Source organism: Trachemys scripta, chromosome 13 (assembly GCF_013100865.1).
Source record: "Trachemys scripta elegans isolate TJP31775 chromosome 13, CAS_Tse_1.0, whole genome shotgun sequence".
NCBI lineage: Eukaryota > Metazoa > Chordata > Testudines > Emydidae > Trachemys > Trachemys scripta.
In genome coordinates, this window is record NC_048310.1 from 5315114 (window position 1) to 5336054 (window position 20941).

A 20941-nucleotide genomic window follows, 5' to 3' on the forward strand; every position below is an offset into this window, starting at 1 on the left:
AGATGTGTGCCGGCAGGCCCAGGGCATGGCGCCAGGCCAGGCAGGATCATGTCAGATCTGAGGCCTTCCTGAAGTCCCCCCGAAGAGACAAGTTCAAGACGAGAACAGCCGCAGGCACCCGCCCGCCCAGCCCGCTGTACGTAGAACAGACAGGCCCAGCTCCTGCCTGCACTCCCTGACCCCCTCCCCCCCCGCGGGAAAACAAGAACTCGCCCCCCCAGGCTGGCCGCTGCTGCGGCTGCTACTGCACCGGGCCCGCTCGCGGAGTGGGGAAGTGAAGCCAGCGCGAAGGGGAAGTTGTTGGAAAGTCAGACCGGAATGGGTGATAGGGAAGACAGAGCTGGGCTTGGTCACAGATGGTTCCTGTTGGGGGAAGAACAAGGGTACAGCTGCCCAGTCCTCCTCCCCTGCTGCATTATCACCAGCAGGCAGCTGTCTGCCTTCCCCTCTCACCCTGGGACACAACTCCCCCTCCACATCAACCCTGGTGGTCACATGAGCACCCAGCACCCCTTGCAAGGCACACTCCAGAGCAGGCTGGACAGCAGTAAGTCAGAGCCACTCAGGGGCAGGGTGGCCCAGGGACAGAACCAGCAGCCGCTCGCCTGCATTTTCTGTTATGCAATCCGCGGGAGAGGCCGGAGCTCTCCAGCCTGCTCTCCTCCGGTGTGGATTTGAAACAGCTCCTCTCCCCTGCAAAGTGGCTGAGAGCATGTGAGAGAGAGACACCCTCCAGAGCCCTGCATGGCCTCTGGTCGCAGCTAGCCTCCAGCCGAGAGCTTAAGTAGAGCCTCTCCAGCGGTGCTGGCAGCAGAGGGCCTGGCACTGCATTTCTGGAGCCCACCACCACACCGTTCAGCTGGCACTGCAAGCAACCGGCTGGGCTTTAATGGCTGGAGGCTCCTCCGAGCTGGAAAACCGACCTTCCGCCTCCACTTGCCATGGCACCTGGGGAAGGGGCTCCAGGAGAACCGGCCAAGGTAAGAACATAAGGTCTTTGGATGGGAGGTGGAACAAGCCAATCCCGGATGGACCAGGTGGTAGCAATTACAGCTGCCAGGCTGTCCGCTTTGTTTACATGTGCGCCGAGGGCTGAGATGTTGACTCATCCCATATATCAAACAGGATTTCAGGGCAGCGGAGCAGCCCAGAACTAGCCAGACAGGTGTTCATCGCAGGGAAAGCCCTGGGCACAAACAAGCCCTTGCACTTCCTGGGTGGCAAACACAGAGCCAGATTTGGTGCAAGGGCCCCGCAGCAGGTGGGAGATGCACTTGTTTTCCAAAGGCGGGCGCTTAATGTCAGCAAAGCCAATGGCACCTCGGACAAACAAACCAGATAGACCTGGGGGAGCAGAGCCCAGCGGAGCAGAGCCCAAGGGAGCTGCCCAACTGGTTCAAACAGCAGCTGGCTAGTCACCTGTCCCAGATTATTAGGAGGAGGCGGCCAGGTTTGGCACAGAGAGATGTTTGACTGTATTTCTGGTCTCCAATCTGTGAGCAACACAGGACAATGGAAGGATTTTGCTACCGAGCTGGAGGAAGGTGCATCCTGACTTGGCAATGTCTGCTTTGCAATTAACATTTCCATAATGACTAATCAGGCTCGTTCATGTTTTATTTACAGGTTTTAAATCCTGAATTTACTCAGTGCTTTCTTTAATTATCAGGTCACTTGCTCATGTGTAATTCTGAATCTTGTTTTATTTTTCCACCCTAATTCCCCGGCAGCAATTCTGGGCCAGATTCTGAGCTCACTTACCCCAGTGAGTCTCTCCCTGGCTCCAGCAAAGTTACCCTGGTGTAACCAAGATCAAGATCTGGCCCCACCAGTCCCTGAGGTGTGTGGGTAGCGGCGCTCCTAACGGGCTGTCAATTACTGCTCCAGGTCAGGGAGACAGCTCAGAGGGGCTGCAGGAGCCAGAGTTAAAGCCGTTCCCTTGTGGATCCGTCTAGTCTCCGTAACACAGGGGTCGGCAGCCTTTCCGAAGTGGGGTGCAGAGTCTTCATTTATTCACTCCAATTTAAGGTTTCGCGTGCCAGTCATACATTTGAATGTTTTTAGAAGGTCTCTTTCTATAAGTCTATTCTATATAATTAAACAATTGTTGTATGGAAAGTAAATAAGGTTTTTAAAATGTTTAAGAAGCTTCATTTACAATTCAATTAAAATGCAGAGCCCTCCAGACCGGTGGGCAGGACGCGGGCAGTGTGAGTGCCACTGAAAATCCGCTCGTGTGCTGCCTTCGGCACGCATGCCATAGGTTGTCTACCCCTGCTGTAACACATTTTCCCCAGACACCCTCATTCCTAGAGTTGCTAATGTTCTGCTAAGGGAGGTGGTGGAGATGGGAAGGACACAGGAGGGCAGCCCAGCATGGGGACAGCACCGCAGGATCATGGAGGGATCTGAGGTGGCCCTTGTAACCTGAGTGGCAAGCAAGTGGGGTCAGTGGGGCAAAGGGAGCCACATGGTTGGGCTCTGGAGGGAGATGTTCCTACCACTCCCAGCCAGCAGGATGGTCTCTGTCCTGCAGAGCTTTCAAGGATGCTGGGGGTGGGGGGGAGAGAAAGGCCCTGTCATCCCCACAAGCAAAGGGAGGAAGGATGCAGGGCTTCACGAGGTCCAGCCCACTAACCCAGTGCACATGGAAGTACAGCAGCTGCTGGGCCCATCCCAAGTGACTCCAGGGGGTTAGAATCATGGAACTGGGGCTGGAAGGACTGCAAGAAATCATCTAGTCCAGCGCTGGGCACTGAGGCAGGGCCAAGTAAACTCAGACTGTCCCTGACAGGGGTTTGTCCCACCTGTTCTTAAAATTCGCCAAGGTCAGGGATTCCCCAGCCTCCCTCGGTCACCTGCTCCAGTGCGTCACTCCCCTGGGAGTTAGGAAGCTTTTCCTAATAGCTCATCTCAATCTCCCAGGCTGCAGACTAGGCCCATCACTTCTCCTACCTTCAGTGGACATGGAGAACAATTGGTCCCCATCCTCTTTAGAACAGCCCTGCACCTTATCAGGTCCCTGCTCAGTCTTTTTTCAGAACTAAACATACCCAGTTTTTTTTTTTTTTTTTTTTTTTAAACCTTTCCTCCTAGCTCAGGGTTGCCAAACCTTTTCTCATTTCTCTTCTGGACTTTCTCCAATTTGTCCGCATCTTTCCTTAAGTGTGGCACCCAGAACCGGACACAGGACTCTAGTGCTGAATAGAGCGGGACCATTACCTCCCATGTGTTACATACAACCTGCCTGTTAACACACCCCAGAATGATAGGAGCCTTTTTTGCAACAGCATCATGTTGTTGACTCAGTCAACGTATGAGCCACTCTCACCCCAGATCCTTTTCAGCAGCACGACCGCCTTGCCAGTTATTCCCCAGTTTGGGGTTGTGCATTTGAATCCCCACTAGCACCTGGCAGTATGATTTTAAAGGTGAATATGCACAAGGAACCAGGCTGCCTAGAAGCCAGGGAATCCCCGACACACAGTCAGAGAGCATTCCGGAGAGACAACTCCCAGTCTCCACCCCAGTGCTGCCCAAAGGCCTGCTCCCACAGTCAGGCAGTGCTCAGCACCGCTCAGGATTAGGCCCTGAGGCACGTGGGGACACACTCCATGGTGCTTCCCACATCCACAGCACCGCACGGCCCTGTAGAGAACCACACCAGGTATCACGGCAGAGCGGTTCCATCCAGCGTGTCAGAGAACCCGAGCTGCAGTGACGCCCAGCAGCAAGACCTCAGCAGGTCACGCAGTTCATACCTACGAGATGCTGCTGCTGGAAATATCTTGACCCTTTCTCTGTGGATGCCATCCCAGAAGCAGGACTGTGCACCCTCTGGCCTGCCCTCCCACTAGCATGGGCAGGAGCTAGGCATGCCCATGGAGGGCAGCAAGGGCATTTCATGGTGTAAAACCCTTTCCATCCTTGGCAGGCTAGAACACATTTCCTAGCTCATCCTCACAGCCCTCTGGGAGGGAGGCAGGCACCATTAGCCCCAGGTTTGAGAGAGACGCAGTGACTTAGCCAGGGCCACAGAGCGTGTTTGTGTCAAAGGCAGGATGAGAACTCAGGAGATCCCTGGCTCCCAGTCCTGTGCTCTCACCACACCTCTCCTAAGAGCAGAGCTTGCAGGAGTGACGCGGTTCCTAGTAACTTTCAGAATCGTTTCACAGGGGCAGCCGTGTTAGTCTGTTTCAGCAAACAGAACGAGGAGTATCTGTGGCACCTTAGAGACTAACACATTTATTTGGGCATCCGTGGAGGCATCCGATGAAGTGGGTTTTAGCCCACGGAAGCTTATGCCCAAAGACATTTGTTAGCGTCTAAGGTGCCACAAGGACTCCTCGTTCTTTTGCAGAATCACGAGCGTCTGTGGATTGTATTTACTGCCCTAAAGATACTGGGTCTCTGCTTTCTTTTCAATATTCTTCCCTGAGACCCAACGAGTTGACCAACCAAAACCGTAAAAACCCAACTGGGATCACGGACAAACTGGACTTACCCTTTCCCCTGAAGCAGGTGGGTTTTCCCAGCCACGGTCATAGGCACCAGCAGCCCGTGTTCAGCAGCACATTCAGGGCAGCCCTGCAAGAAGAGGAACAAAGGGGAAGTTAACCAGCCCTGTGGAGGCTGTTCGGGGATTGGGGCATTGGCTGCCTTAGAGGCAGGTTGGCTGGTTCCCCTTTGCAGCCTGGGCTCTCCAGCTTTTGCCCTGGCATGCACAGCTGCTGCCCGGCTCTCAGAGCTGCACAGCAACGGGCTCTGTTTCTCAGGCAGAAAATAATCCAGCAGTTGAGAGGATTTACAAGGTAACTAGGAGCCGCCTGAGACCCCATCTCCACCAGACGTCTCCTGTTGAGGTCCCCCAGCAGTACAAGCCCACCACAGCACGGGCAAGGGCAAGACGCTGTAGCGTGACTGTCCAGGGGCACGTAACCACTGGGTCATCTAGGTGTGCTCCGAGCTGGGTTAAGCACCATGGGGCTCAGAGGGCTGGCGGCTGGTCTGCACTACGCTCCCCTCCCCTCGTTCTTACCAGAGGGGTAAGGAAGGGAAATTGCAGTGAAGAAATCATGCTGCAGACCGGGTCTAGCAGCTGCACCTGAAACCAGCTGCATGTGTAGAGGGTCACCTGGCTATCCGGGGAGCACTGCTGCCCTTGAGAGCAGATGTGCAGCGCGGGCATGTCTGACCTGAGTCAGCCTCAGCCCCAGGGTTTCTTTAACAGGGACCACAGGAGAGCGAGGGGAAGAGGAGACCCCCAGCAGGATATGCAGTGACTTCCGGCTAGGACAGCAGGTCTTATTGGCTCGCCAGAAAGCCTCCATCGTACCCAGGACCACTCCAGGTGGATATCAATGCAGGGAGCAAAACTTTGCTGCTACACCTGGTCACCCGTCACACACCCCCCATAGGGTAAGGGGGCAGAAAGCCGTACCTTTGACCTTAGTCCTATCAGCAGAGTGGGGAGTGAATAATACCGCAGCTGTGGGCCCTCAGGGCAACTACACCACGCACACGAGAACACCCACAGGTGCCCTCCCAGCTGACGCTCTCTAGTTTAAAGCCTTCAGCCAGTAGCCCATAAACACTCCACCTCCCTGGGAATGTCAAGGGATGCCAGCCCCGGGAACTAGCTGTTTTATGGAGTTCCCAGAGTTTCCTCGGAGAGCCTGACTGGGCCAGCAGGCCCCAGTTCCATCTCCTTACTCCACCCAGTGCAGCTGTGGGAGAGAGGGGCCAGGAGTTAACTCTTTGCCTGCTGGGATTAACAGGGCCCAGGCGTTAACCCTTTGCTTGCTGGGATTAACAAGGGTCAGGAGTTAACCTTTTGCCTGCTGGGATTAACAGGGCCCACGGGTTAACCCTTTGTTTGCTGGGATTAACAGGGCCCATAGGTTAACCCTTTGTTTGCTGGGATTTACAGAGGCCAGGAGTTAACCCTTTGCCTTCTGGGATTCAGTTAGGGCCACTGTTCCTGCTCAGAGAATCACTGGCTCTAGTTTCCCTCAGTGACTGCCATACCCATTATGGGTCATGTCCTGCCACGGGACTCTTGTTTCTTTGCTCATTGATTTCAGTGGGAGCTTTGCCCATGGGCCAAAGGGAGACCATGGCCCGGTAGGGCAAGGCAGAGAACGAATGGATAATGTATCCTGATGGTGATGCTAGAGTAAAGGGGGGTGTGTGGAGTGTCCCATCCTGAGCCTTTTCTTGGGCTGATCTCTTCCCAGATGGTAAACACGGGGTGATGGCGGTGGGATCTCTTCAGAGAAAATGATTATCGTTTGCACCGGGGGGTTTCCACTTTCTAACCACCTCGCAGACTCGGTCCCAGCCGTGGGACACTTACCGTTGGCAAACAAAGAACAGAGGAAGTGACTGTAACCTCTGAGCAGCGTCTGGTCAGGTTCTTAGCTCCTGCCCATCACCCTCGTATCTGAGTGTCCGGGTGACAGCTGGCGCACATTTTGGTAGTGCCATTTTTATGGGTTTATTGCCCTCCTGCCTGGTGTTTGTCCTCATCTATCTAAGCTGTCTGTCTGTCCGACCGGTGGGTTTCCTGTAGTGCCCCAGCCTGGCGTAACTGACGCTGGCTCCGGTTCTTGCCAGTTCCACAGCAGCGGTGGGGTTCAAGAAGGACCTGACTGTGGGGAGGAGAGTTCCCTTCTCCTTGTAAAGAGGAAGGCGCCGCTGGCCCAGTGGTTAGGTGCTGGTCTGGGGCTCAGGAGACCTGGCCTGGATCCCCTGCTCCGCCGTACGTTCCGTGTGTGACTTCGGGCCCTCGATCGTTTAGAGAGGGCTGAGATATCAGGGTCTGGATCTGAGCGTTGCTCAGCTCTCTAATGACAACACATGCTCAGTCTCTCCCGGTCACCTGTCGTTCCCTGCGGCGTGGAGCATTCTCTCCCTACCAGCGGTCGGCCGTGTCACAAACGCAGGGTCTTCATGCAGTTAGCTTTGGAGCTCGGTTAAGAACACACATTGCTGGGTGGCTGCTGATTTGCACACGTTATTGACCGGAAGGGCGATCCAAGGGGAGCTCTGGCAGCTGCCAGGGGTTGAGGGATACACCGTTCGGCTGCTGGCAGGAACAATGTTTATTTTATTGGCAGGGTATCTCTGCAAACTTCCTGATTTACTCGCCGTGAGGAAGAGAGCGATAATGCTGGCTGGTCCATGGCCCACCCTTCACTCTGGCTTCAGTTATCTCAGAGGAGCACTGGAGCAGGGAGGGGCCGGAGGAAGGGAAATGAAATCAAACAGAGAGGGCACGGTTTTCTGCTATTGATAACAAGCCCTGCTTAGCCTGGGAACTTGGAAACAGTGCAAGGTGATCACAGCCAGCCAGCAACATCCCCTGCTTCCCATGATGCATCTGTTCCCAATAATTAACAATAATAATAATACCTACTATCTAGCCTCATAGGTACGCAGCATGGGGCCTGCCAGAGAGACTAAGGACAAACTCCCTGCTGTCAGGAACTTACAGGGCTGTGTCCAGACCAGGGTTTTTTGCCCACAATTTCCCACCTTAGTCAACACAGCTCCATTGGTGATAGCAATGATTGGACTCTAGTGTAGACAAGGCTTCTGTTGCAATTTGAACCATCTTGTTATCTAACACTGCAGATAACAGGTCTAAAATGCCAGTGGCCATCCAGCCACCTGTCTACACCAGTGCTTCCAGCATTGCTGCCACTGGGGGAGCTGCATCAGTCTTAGCAACAGTGGGGACCTGTAGAGGGGTTTTGTTAGGGTCGCCCCTCTCTGGGGCAGCTGGGAGCCAGGCCGCCTCACTACTGAGGTCCGCTGAGTCAGGGAACTGGCCGGGTGAGACAGGAAATACTCAAGGGCTCAGGCCCTCAGGTAGGGGCTGAGCAAATAGTTCCAGACCAAGCCCGGGCCCTGGGTCAGGGCGGGGCGGTAAACAAGCAGTCTAGAGCTCAGGCCCCAGGCAGGAGCTGAGCAAATAATTCAATAGCAGGCCCAGGCCTTGGGTCAGGGCAAGACAACTCACAGTCTGGTGCTCAGGCCCCAGGCAGGGGCCGAGCAAATAATTCAGTATCAGGCCCAGGCCCTGGGTCAGGGCAGGACAACACACAGTCTGGCGCTGAGGTCCTCAGGCAGGGGCCGAGCAAACTAGTTCAGTAATAAGCCCAGGCCCTGGGTCAGGGCGGGGCAGCAAACAAACAGGAGCTCAGGCCCTCAGGCAGGGGCTGAGCAGCTAGTTCACAGGGCCGGCTCCAGGCACCAGCCGAACAAGCTGGTGCTTGGGGCAGCAGCTCGTAGGAGGCGGCATTCCGCCCAATCCTAGGCGGCACGGCCGCTTTTTTTTATTTTATTTTTTGGTTGTTGTGCCGCTCTGGCTGCCCTGTAGGGGGCGGCAGCGTGGAGGATGGAGCGCCCTGCAGCAAGCCCGGCAGGGCAGCCCGCGTCCTTCCCTCCCAGCCGACTGGAGCGGCGCGGAGCCCTCGCGGCAGGCGGCCCAGCGGTCGGAGCCGCATGGTAGCACCCCGCTGAAGCCCTGGCCGCCCCCTTCTCTCTCTCCCCCCGCTCCCTCCCCTCCCCCCCACTAGCCGGGGCACGTCCCCCTGCACCCTGGCTCCGGCCGCGCCGCAGGTTTTTTTTGTTTGTTTGGGGGTTTTTTTTGCTTTGCCGTTCTGGCCGCCCCGGGTTTTTTTTTTTGCTTGGGGCGGCCAAAAAGCCAGAGCCGGCCCTGCTAGTTCAGGATCAAAAACCCGACTCTTGGTTCTGAGCATCTGGGGCGAGGGGGAGACGGCCACCCGTAAGTGGGGTGGCAGGGGGGACGCAGGCCCGCCCACTCCACTGCGTCCCAGCCAGGGCCGGCTCCAGGGTTTTGGCCGCCCCAAGCAGCCAAACAAACAAAAAAAAACAAAAACAAAAACAAAAGCCGCGATCGCGATCTGTGGCGGCAATTTGGCAGGAGGTCCTTCGCTCTGAGCGGGAGTGAGGGCCGTCTGCCGAATTGCCGCCGAATAGCTGGATGTGCCGCCCCTCTCCGAAGCGGCCGCCCCAAGCACCTGCTTGGTAAGCTGGTGCCTGGAGCCGGCCCTGGTCCCAGCCTGGGGCCCTAACAGCGGCAGGCGGCCTGCTGCTGTGTCAGTGGGGATCCTGGCTGCAACATGCTGACATCGGCTCTGGGTGTGCTGCAGCCAGACTAGGGTCGGCTGCCCCCGGGCTACTTCCTAACTTCCCCTCTAGCAGTACCTGCTGTGACGAACTGGGACTGTTCTTAATGTGGTCTTTGAATGCTGAGTGGGGAGTGTTGGCTGGGAAGGCAGGGGAGTGTGGCTAGGATGGTCTGCATTGGGGGATGGGAGTCTGGCCGATGGAGAATACCTGAGCATGTAAGGTGAGAACCCAGGAAGGGGTTAGAGGCCTGGTGACACCTTTGCCCGGGAAACAGAACAAAGGCTGGGGAATTGAGGTTGGTCAGGAGCTGGCTGGTAATGGAGGAGAGCCCAGACGGGGCTCTGACCCCCCAACGGGGCTGTGGTGCCCCTGGAACCCCAAGATGGACCTAACTGAGGGGGTCCTGTTGTCTGTGCCTGCAAGACCTGTCTTGGACTGTGTTCCTGTCGTCTAAATAAACCTTCTGCTTTACTGGCTGGCTGAGAGTCATGGTGAATCGCAGGAAGCCGGGGGTGCAGGGCCTTGTGTCCCCCCACACTCCGTGACACCTGCATCTGGGCGGTGTCCTCCAGGGAATCAAGGACCATGGGCTCCTCAGGGTACTTGGCGAGCGGTAGGCTTGGCAGCTTCTCTGGGTCGCTTCTCTCCGGTAGGGTTGACAGCTTCTCCGGGGTCTGGTCGTCATCAGGCCTTGACTGGTATGGCCAGTCCTCGGGTCGGTCAGTCTCCCCAGCGGGAGCTAGGCCCCCAGCGTCTGGCTTCTCCGGCGGCCAGGCAGCTTCAGAGCCCTGGGATGTGGCTTTTATACTTCCTGTCCTGCGCTTTGACCTTTGGGGGGCAGGCGCAGGCTCCAGTGGCTCCGCCCACTTTGGCAACCAGAGGGGCTCGTCCCCTCTGGGGCGGCTGGGAGCCAGGCCGCCTCACTACAGGAACGTTGGCCAAAAGTCCCTAGCAGAGACACAGCATCACTTAGCCACTACGTGGCGGTAAGGGATGAACGGGGCAGGCGAGGGGAGGAGGAAGGCTTGCCCAGAAGAAGGTGATGAGGTTGCTTGTTTCAGAAGGGTGAATTTCATGTATTGTGCACTGAAAGAGGCAGGGTCCTGTCGACAGCATAGGCTGGGATCGTGTCATTAAAGTCTGTTTCACAATGCCTATGCACAAGAGGCCTGCCTTCAGGTTGCATGGCCAGCATCAACTCTGGCATTTCCTAGCTGCACACTGCATGACTTTGCAACCTTAACCTTGCTCCCAGGTGATGCGGGTCTGTTCCTGGTTCTGCCACGGACTCCCAGCGTGCCTGCGGCCAACCCGCGTTAGCTCTCTGTGCGTCAGTCCTCCACCTGCAACCTGGGCCCGGTGCCAGAGGGGCTCCCCGCGGCAGGGGGGCATTGGCGGCAGCACTTGGGTAGCGCCGAGTCCTGCGAGGTGCTAGGAGACCAGCTGTGCCCTTGCCCTGACAGTGTTACCATTCCACAACAGGTGTCAGCTGGGACCCTGTCCCACAAGGTAATCTCTGCCATCCCCTCCCCGGCACCCTTCCCACTGCAGCGTCTCACTGGTCCAGGGGTCTTTGTCCTGCACGGCCAGCCACACAGAGCTCCCTGTCCATCCCCAGACTGGCAGGAGTCTGGAATGGTTCAGTCCAAGGGTGGACATGGAAAAGTAAGGGAAGAGCAGGGGCAGGGGGCGGGTAATTCCCACGCCCTCGCAGAGATTTGCGGGAGAGGGGGAATGTTGGGCTGCAGGGCTGCACAGAGGTTTTGGGGGCTGGGGGCAAAATCTGAAACTGAGGCTCCCCCACCCTTCCAAAAAATGATTGGGGGTGGGTCCTGCCCCCAGGGGGTATGACACAGAGGAGGTCAGGCCCTGCCCCTGGGAAGTGGGAGACCGTGGGGGTGGGTTGCAGAGTGAGCCTCCACCCTGAGTGGCGCTGTGCCCCTGAGCTCTGCTATGCCACTCACTCAAATTCAGCTATCCTCCCCACCCCCGCTACTCATCCAGCTCTGGTCACGGGATGCTGGGATGAGAGCAGCCAATGGGCTAAAGGGGGGAGCCCGCTAGCCCCACGGGACGGGAACCACTGCTGCTCAGTGAGTGCAGGACGGGTTTGCCCTCAGACACCCACCCTGGGACAGAACTCGACTCCCTCCTAGTCACACCCTCTGTCCCCCCACTTTCAGTGGTGCTCTGTAGCCCCTGGATTGTTCCTTGGGCCCATTGCCCCTTCCCCACCCCAGGCAGGCAGTGTATCCAGGGTCTGGGGCAGGCAATGGGCACCATGCCCACTGAGGAAGTGCCACCCACCGTCAAGGCCTGGTGTAGAGGTAGCAGCAGGGCCCGTGGGGTTTCCATGGGACAGGTTAGCTCTCATTAGAGCTAGAGAGGCTGGCAGGCCAGCGGGCGCAGTGGCAGTGATAGGGCGGAATGGTGGCACGGAACGGGCTCAGCTTGGCTGGCCCAAGGCCACGCAGCTCATCACGGTCAGCGCCAGGAGTAAAACTCCAGCTGTCCTGGGTCCCGGCTCTGCGCCCATTAGCAGCGTGGTGGTGTCCCCCAGCGTGCGCATGGCTGTGTGGGGAGTCAAAGGACTGGCTTCGGGGTGAGGGGAGGTGGGTGGCTGTTCTGAGCGAAGGCATCCCTGGATGCAGCGATCAACCTGCTACGTTGGCACCTGCCCATTCCCTCTTTGGGCCCAGAGGACAGCTCTCAGAGGCAGCCTGCGGCCGCAGTCTGGAAGACAGCATATCCAGTTAGACCTATTGCAATGGTTTCATTGGTTTCACTGTGGCCTTTGATTTAGCTTCATTTTCCACCCGGTCCTTCCCCTGGCGACATGGGACTCCTCTTCTGCAAACTGCCCTCGGAACTGGTGTAAGTGGGAAGGGAGCGAGCGAGCTCCCTGCCCATGAAACCGGCTCTTGTGCACCGGCTGATAAAGCTGTCTGTAACTCTGGGGGTGTGACAGAGCTGCAGCAGGCTATGCCGGATTGGCTTCTGTTCATTCACATTGATTTTTTTGCAGGGACCGGAGGTGTTGGAAGTGCAATGCAAGCTAATTAAATTCCCATCATTAAAGAGCCTTCTGCAGCCAGTTCCACCCTGTCAAATCAGGAGCGCTGGCAAGCAGCCTGCTACGGGTTTGTTATTTGGCCAAGCAGAAGGGGAGAGCGTTAACCCCTCCACAACCTAATTGCACAGACAGCGCGCTCCTGGCGGGGAGAAACAGGGCAGGAACCCACGGTCACACGGTGCTCGCTGGCAACCATCAGTGGGGGAAACTAGTCAACTTTCTTGTGCCCAGATCAGTTAGACCAGGGCCCACCCTGAGGAGGAGCAGCCTGGCCTCGCACAAGACCTTGTGACTATAGATCACACTATCACACACTTTGTTGCACTATGGCCCTAGTAGACATTACCTCAAAGGCCCAATCCTCCAGTGCCCTGCACCAGGTGTAGTCATTACACTGCAGCAGGTGTAGTGCGAAGTCCATGCCAAATGGGTGCACAGTGCTACTAAGTGCAAATGGTGGAGTTTCACGCGCCCTTTGCATGGGGGTAGATGATGGCACTAAGTGTTGGGCAGCAGACACCCAGCCTTCCTGCTGTCTAACTCACCCTGTTTCCAGAGCCCATTTTTCCTTGCAATTGGCTCTTGCCACAGGCAAGAAAAGCTCAGGGCAGCTGGGAAAAGATGCCATTGCACCTGGTCGCCTTTTAAAATCCCTCCAGGGTCTCTATATGTTTTGTCACCCAAATGGTGGTGCCAGGGGCAGCCGCCCTGATCCCCTCAGAGCATCAGCTTTGTCCCAGCCCTGGCGGTGTTCTCTGCACTGCCTCCCACACAGAGTTACAAGGAATTGGTGTGCAGAGCACACGTGGCATTGCATTGTGTTTCCAACACCTCCTGGAAAACCTGCCTCCTGCTGATACTTAGAGGCTAGTTCTCTGAAAACGTCTGCAGCCCAACAAGCTAACAGAATCAGAGAAGATTAGGGCTGGAAGAGACCTCAGGAGGTATCTAGTCCCACCCCCTGCTCAAAGCAGGACCAACCCCAACTAAATCATCCCAGCCAGGGCTTTGTCAAGCCAGGCTTTAAAAACATCTAAGGATGGAGATTCCACCACCTCCCTAGGTAACCCATTCCAGTGCTTCACCACCCTCCTAGTGAAATAGTGTTTCCTAATATCCAACCTAGACCTCCCCCACTGCAAATGTTAGGAAAGGGATAGATAATAAGACAGAAAAGATCATAATGCCTCTATATAAATCCATGGTATGCCCACACCCTGAATACGGCACGCAGTTCTGCTTGCCCCATCTCAGAAAAGATATTAGAAATGGAAAAGGTACAGAGAAGACCAACAACAATTATTTAGGGGTATGGAACAGCTTCTGTATGAGCAAAAACTAGAAAGACTGGGGCTGTTCAGCTTGGAAAAGAGATGACTAAGAGGACATATTATGGAGGTCTATAAAATCACGACTGATGTGGAGAAAGTAAATCAGGAAGTGTTATTTACTCCTTCTTATAACACAAGAACCAGGGGTCACCCAATGAAATTAATAGGCAGCAGATTTAAAACAAAAGGAAGTACTTCTTCACACAACGCACAGTCAACCTGTGGAACTCATTGCCTGGGGACGCGGCGAAAGCCAAAAGTATAACTGATTCAAAAAAGAATGAGATAAGTTCACGGAGGACAGGTCCATCGATGGCTGTTAGCCAAGATGGTCAGAGAGGCAACCCCGCGCTCTGGGTGTTCCTAAACCTCTGACTGCCTGAAGCTGGGACTGGAGGACAGTTGATAATTGATAATTATCACTTGATAATTGCCCTATTCTGTTCGTTCCTGCTGAAGCATCTGGCTCCAGCTGCCGTTGGAAGACTCCACACTGGGCTAGATGGACCATTGGTTTGACCCAGTATGGCCATTCTTGGGTTCTTATGTTACGTACATCTGTGATGTGGTCAGACCTCAAAATGTGATTTTGCTGAAGGGCATCGCATGGAAGGAGAAGATTCTGCCCTTGCAGCAGAAGCGACGACCAAGAGGGGCTGATGAAGTCTGGGTAAAATGTGATGTGTGTGGGAGAGAGAGCCAGATGGGCCTGGCTGGAGAGCAGGGTATTGCTAATTCCCTCGGGACCCTTGCTACAAAGGAGTTGATGTAGGATCCTCGAGATACAGAAGGAGCACTTAAAAACAATAAAGTCATTGCGGAGCAACTAAATGAATTCTGTGCTTCAGTCTTCACGGCTGAGGATGCTAGGGAGATTCCCAAACCTGAGCCATCCTTTGCAGGTGACAAGTCTGAGGAATTGTCACGGATTGAAGTGTCACTAGAGGAGGTTTTGGAATTAATTGATAAACTAAATATTAACAAGTCACCGGAACCAGATGGCATTCACCCAAGAGTTCTGAAAGAACTCAAATGTGAAATTGCGGAACTATTAACTATGATTTGTAACCTGTCCTTTAAATCAGCTTCTGTACCCAATGACTGGAAGGTAACTAATGTAACGCCAATATTTAAAAAGGGCTCTAGAGGTGATCCCGGCAATTACAGACCAGTAAGTCTAACGTCAGTACCAGGCAAATTAGTTGAAACAATAGTAAAGAATAAACTTGTCAGACACATAGAAGAACATAAATTGTTGGGCAAAAGTCAACATGGTTTCTGTAAAGGGAAATCATGTCTTACTGATCTATTAGAGTCGTCTGAAGGGGTCAACAAACATGTGGACAAGGGGGATCCAGTGGACATAGTGTACTTAGATTTCCAGAAAGCCTTTGACAAGGTCCCTCACCAAAAGCTCTTACATAAATTAAGTTGTCATGGGATAAGAGGGAAGATCCTTTCATGGATTGAGAACTGGTTAAAAGACAGGGAACAAAGGGTAGGAATAAATGGTAAATTTTTAGAATGGAGAGGGGTAACTAGTGGTGTTCTCTAAGGGTCAGTCCTAGGAACAGTTCTATTCAACTTATTCATAAATAATCTGGAGAAAGGGGTAAACAGTGAGGTGGCAAAGTTTGCAGATGATACTAAACTGCTCAAGATAGTTAAGACCAAAGCAGACTGTGAAGAACTTCAAAAAGATCTCACAAAACTAAGTGATTGGGCAACAAAATGGCAAATGAAATTTAATGTGGATAAATGTAAAGTAATGCACATTGGAAAAAATAACCCCAACCATACATACAATATGATGGGGGCTAATTTAGCTACAACTAATCAAGAAAGAGATCTTGGAGTCATCGTGGATAGTTCTCTGAAGACGTCCACTCAGTGTGCAATGGCAGTCAAAAAAGCAAACAGGATGTTAGTAATCATTCAAAAAGGGATAGAGAATAAGACAGATAATATCTTATTGCCCTTATATAAATCCATGGTACACCCACATCTTGAATACTACGTACAGATGTGGTCTCCTCATCTCAAAAAAGATATACTGGCATTAGAAAAGGTTCAGAAAAGGGCAACTAAAATGATTAAGGGTTTGGAACGGGTCCCATATGAGGAGAGATTAAAGAGGTTAGGACTTTTCAGCTTGAAAAGAGGAGACTAAGGGGGGATATGATAAGAGGTATATAAAATCATGAGTGATGTGGAGAAAGTGAATAAGGAAAAGTTACTTACTTGTGCCCATAATATAAGAACGAGGGGTCACCAAATGAAATTAATGGGCAGCAGGTTTAAAACAAATAAAAGGAAGTTCTTCTTCATGCAGCGCACAGTTAATCTGTGGAACTCCTTGCCTAAGGAGGTTGTGAAGGCTAGGACTATAACAGGGTTTAAAAGAGAACTGGATAAATTCATGGAGGTTAAGTCCATTAATGGTTATTAGCCAGGAGGGGTAAGGAATGGTGTCCCTAGCCTCTGTTTGTGAGAGGGTGGAGATGGATGGCAGGAGAGCGATCACTTGATCATTACCTGTTAGGTTCACTCCCTCTGGGGCACCTGGCATTGGTCACTGTCGGAAGACAGGATACTGGGCTGGATGGACCTTTGGTCTGACCCAGTACGGCCGTTCTTATGTTCTTATGTTATGTTCTTGCATTCTTCCACTCTCACCTAACTTCCTTGAGAATAGGTGCCAGGGAGTGGCACGAGGGGCAGGTCCAGCCCCCCCAGAGATGATACAAAGACCTTCTCTATGGGACATATTGGCAAGAGTGGAAAGGAGCGCCATTCCAGGGCCAGAAAGGACTGATGGATTTCAATAGGGCTGCACAGAGCGGACTCTGGCCCTGGGAGAATGAACACAGAAAGCTCTTAGGGAGTGGCTCTTGGAACAGAGATGGGGCAGCACGTGGAAGGAGAGAGCTGGATATGTTGCCCCAGTATTGAGGAAAGGGAGAGAGAGACCCCTGAGAGAAGAGACCAGTGTGTTGTCAAGTCACTGGGGGCTGCATTTGCAGTTCCACAGATAGGCTCGGATGTGAGGAAAAATACAGTCAGAAGCTTTGGTGAAATGTGCCAAAGGTTTGTTTGGCAATCCCACCTAACTCCAAAACGGCTGAGGGGATTTAGCTCGCACTTCCCACACAAATTCACCCTTGGGCAGAGACCAAACCTGGAGAATTTCAGCTCCTCCAGGGGATATTTCAGAAAGTTGTGACTCGGTGAAATCAGTGGGGTTGGAATGGCTGTGGCGCTAGCAGCAATGACCATTCACAGCCAACTCCCGCTATTGTATTGTCAGTTTCATGGTAATTGGTTTTTTCTTAAAGCTCCAGCTCCGGTAGTCATGGGATCACATGAGAATCTCAGCTTTATAAAAGTTTCTACCTTCCTGTGGCAGAGAAATGCTGGAAAACATGGCTCCCTAAAGGCCCAGAAACCAGGAGACTAAGAAAAAGAACTTGATTTTTTTTCATCTCTTGATGTTTAAGATAATCTCATCATTTTGGGGGACATGAACCTGGATTTTGGACTTCTCAGGGTTGGTGACACTCTTCCCACAACTGCTAGGATCATTTTTCTTTTTATGCCACATAACAGGATCAAATCGACAGGCTTGGGAAAACTTTTTATTTTTAAATTCTTATTAAAAGCGTCGTGGATGCCACAAAGCCCTCCACACTCCCTTCTCACACCACGCGGGCCAATGTGCTGCCTCAGAAAAGCTAGTGCTAAGAAAGCCTGGTCTTTCAACAGTTACAAACACGAATTCTCGCTCACTCGGTGACTTTGCAACTCAAAAGAAATGTATAAAGATCTGCAAGGCCCGACCCCAAACAAATAGGAAAAAGGGGGAAAGCAAACAAAACGAGCCCCTTTTTTCTTAAGAAAGAAACTGGCAAGCGGCACTTCCTGTTTAGCAGATGTCACCTAGACGGATGCAGCTGCAGCGAGTGATAACTTGCGGGCGCGGGTGAGCTGTCTTCTCCAGCCCGCCGGCTCCCAACAAGTCGCTTATCTGCTCTGTGCATTCCACACTGAATTACAGAGCTGGGAAATGAGCGAGGGTGAGCTTCTGTTTCAAACAAAATTAAAAAGGAACGGCGCACGCGGTCTGCGACTCAGCTCCTGGGATTAGCTGCGAGCTGGATTTAGACGCCGAGATTAAGACAAACACATCCCTGCACACAAAGCATCAGATGGGAAATATGACATCTCCTGATTACACCGAGAAACTTCTCAGACCTGGTGGGGGAAGGGGGCAGGGCAGAAATACAGTTTGTTGGCTGCTCTTTGCCCCATCATGGGGGAGACTGTGTCCCTTGCTACCTGGAAGGATCTGCCCAGCTCTGGAGAGTGCTTTGAGATCCACAGGCAGCGAGTGCTAGGAAAGGGCATGGTGCTGTTATTATAACTCCCCGGCAGCTCTCCTTCCACAGAATGCAGGCTGGGGGTTACGAGTTAGCTTCACCTTAGCCAGAGGTTGCACTCTGCACCTGCGCCCTCAGGAGGTGCTTCACTTCCTGGGCATCTGTTACCATTACGCCGCCTCCTCCAGCCAGCTGTCAGAACAGGAGCAGTAGGTTGTTTTGAGGGTGGTCACAGCATTGCCATTCCCAAGCCTTAAAAAATCCTGAGTCGGCCCCCCAAATCAGACACTTCACACCAATCCTGCACTGTGGGTTCTTTTCACTTGCCTTCTGCTTTCTGATCCTCTGTGACGCGCTCACTTCACGCTTTCCAGCTTTTCTCCCCAACCACGAGGGCTAGAAACGACTTGTTTTTGGAATGGAAGTCGAGATTCTCATGGAATCCCATGGATCCAGGAGCTGGGGCTTTCAGAAACACCTCGAGTCCCATTGTGAAACTCGCCAACACCAGTTAGACGTGAGCCTGGACCCTGTCATTCGGCTCCTCAGAGCCAATGGTGACCGTCAATTATGCAATGGGGTAGGAGATGGAAACCTTGCAAGCCATCTCTGCAGCCCTGCAACGCTTGCTGTTGCTCCGACTGTCCCCAGTCTGATAGGTCTCCTTGTGGTACAGATAGCTCACAGCCTCCTCGATGCCCCCATGGCAGCTTTCTCTTTCTCTCTCTGCTGTTTGTTGTTGCCCTTTGCAGTTTGCCAGTGGGGACAAAAATCTCACCCCCCAAGAGCCTTGGGGGGAGGAAATATGACGTGGCCCCCACAAAGGAGCCAAAGCTACTGGTTGATGCTGGTGAAAGAAACCTGAACTTGACTGCAGCATCCCAGCTGGCGGGGAGGGATCTTACGGGAGACAAGGAGGACAAATCCGTGGCTTTTCCTGACTTGGGTGGGAATTGTGCCTGAGGAAGGACTGAGAGAGAGAGGGATGTTGGGTAAACTGAGGCACGGAGCGAGGAATGACTTGCCCAAGGTTACACAGGGAGTCTGTAGCAGAGCTGGAAATTGAACCTACACCCCCGAGTCCCAGTCCAGTCCCTAAACCACTCCTAGACCCTTCTTCCTCTCAACTCGACAACCTCTGATAGAAGAACCTGTCTCGTAAGCAAGCAAAGGATGCTAAGTCTGAAGGCTTGTGGAAACAGAGCAGGTACATAGCAGCCTCTGAGCTGAAGAAGTGGCTGGTGAAACACCGATTGTAGAACCAGCCATTCATGAAACCTTATCCTCCCACCCAGCCCATGCCTGCTATTCTGAGTGGATGCTCTGATCTGAACTGGTCTCTTGGTTCCCTATGGTCTCACCAAGCAGGGGCATGACTCAACATATTTGTGCAGGGGAAGGTGGGATAAATGAATGCCATTGGCTTTTTTAAAAGCCTTATGCTTATGAAAGGAAATGTTGCCTGAATAACAATCAGCCCTTAAATGTGTACTCAGAAGTACATGAGCTTAGCAAACAACACATGGCTGTTGGGAGAGCAGGGGAAACGGGCAGACAGGAAAGTAAAAGCAAATAGAAGAAGAAGAAGAAGAAGAAGAATTACTTCAGTAGAATGTTTTTACAGAGATGACAGGTAGGATAAAAAAGGCTGTAAGGTCAGATTTGCAAAGCCAGTCTCAATCTGTGCATGTGCTGTTTTGTGTGGGTGCGCGCGCGCACACACACACACACACACACACACAGAGTCACAACTGGCATTATGTCACCTGCACAATCGATAGAATTTCCAAGAGCAAATTCTGTTTGCATTCGGGAGTGGTTTTGCACATGTAACAAAAAATAGTGCAAATGCACAAATAGTGCCCCGGGGTGGAAATGTGGCCCCTAAAGTCTAAGGTGCCTGTTTTTGTTTGGAGATGTGTCTAGGCACTTAATCATCCTCAAGAGAAACTCATGTCATGCTGCAGCTTCCCGGGCTTGCTAAATTCCCCCAACACCTTAGGGCCCCAAATGGGCCGCAGCTTGGCCCCATACACGGCACCAGGCCCACCAGTCTCAACTGGGAGAAGTCTATTGACCTTCTGGGCATGCTGCAAAGTCCGTTGGTGTGAGCGGCCACTGGGGAAGGATCTGCCAGATAGATTTGCATCTAGTGGGAAACTGCAATGGGATGGGTCTAAGCGGTACAGGCCGCTGTGTGACTCGTGATGGAGTGAGGTGTGCTGGAGAGGGGGAGGAAAGAGAAGAGCCATTTCATTGGCTGATTTTTACTTTGTATCTGCTATGTCCTCGTGTGTTTGAGTGTACGGTCAGGGTGCTCAAAGCTCACTGACTGACAGGCTTTAAGGGCCGGAAGGGACCATGGTGATCATCTAGTCTGACCAACTGCACATTGGTGGCCACAGAACCTCCCCCACCCACTCCTGCAATAGACCCTTAACCTGTGGATGGAGCCCTTTGGGGTGGACTTTGTACACGACTCAGAAGGAAAGAAAGATCTAAGCATTTCCCACGCTCTGCACAGTAACCTCTCAGCCCCTTGCAGGTGGTGACGTAAGAGTAAGGTGCTCACCTACCACAATGATCAGCCTAGTATAGGTGCTTAGATAAACAGATCTGGTCTTTAGTCGGGGGCACCATTAGCAGATAACCTCCGCCCACCGCAGAGGATGGGCCTGTTATTGCAGAGTGCAAGGAGCTTGTAGGTTAGGTTTGGAGCACAGTGAGGAGAGTTTGAATGTTGCAGCACCTGCGGTGTGGAAGAGTGCCGTGCTGAATTTACGCCTGAGCTGTGTATCCCCGACCTGGACGATACCCTTTTGACGAGCACGTGGAGACTGTAAGGAGAGCATTGCAACCGTTGCAGAAGCTTGGAATGAAGCTTCTAAATGTGAGCTCGTTAAGCGAGGGGTCCGTTACTTGGGAAAGGTGGTGGCTGCTGCAGGGGATGAGGTGAATCCAACTGACATCTCGGCCGTTTGTGTCCTTGCAGAGACACCACC

The 20941-nt window shown here is 53.2% G+C and overlaps 1 protein-coding gene across 1 annotated transcript in view; it reads left to right on the top strand.

The window, feature by feature from the left end:
- The first annotated feature begins 319 nt into the window (after positions 1-319).
- CBFA2T3 (CBFA2/RUNX1 partner transcriptional co-repressor 3) overlaps positions 320-20941 on the top strand; it is a 114062-nt gene continuing 93440 nt past the window's right edge. Inside the window, 1 exon segment of the mRNA XM_034788229.1 lies at positions 320-980. Coding sequence (XP_034644120.1) covers positions 890-980 — 91 coding nt within the window. The 5' untranslated portion in view covers positions 320-889.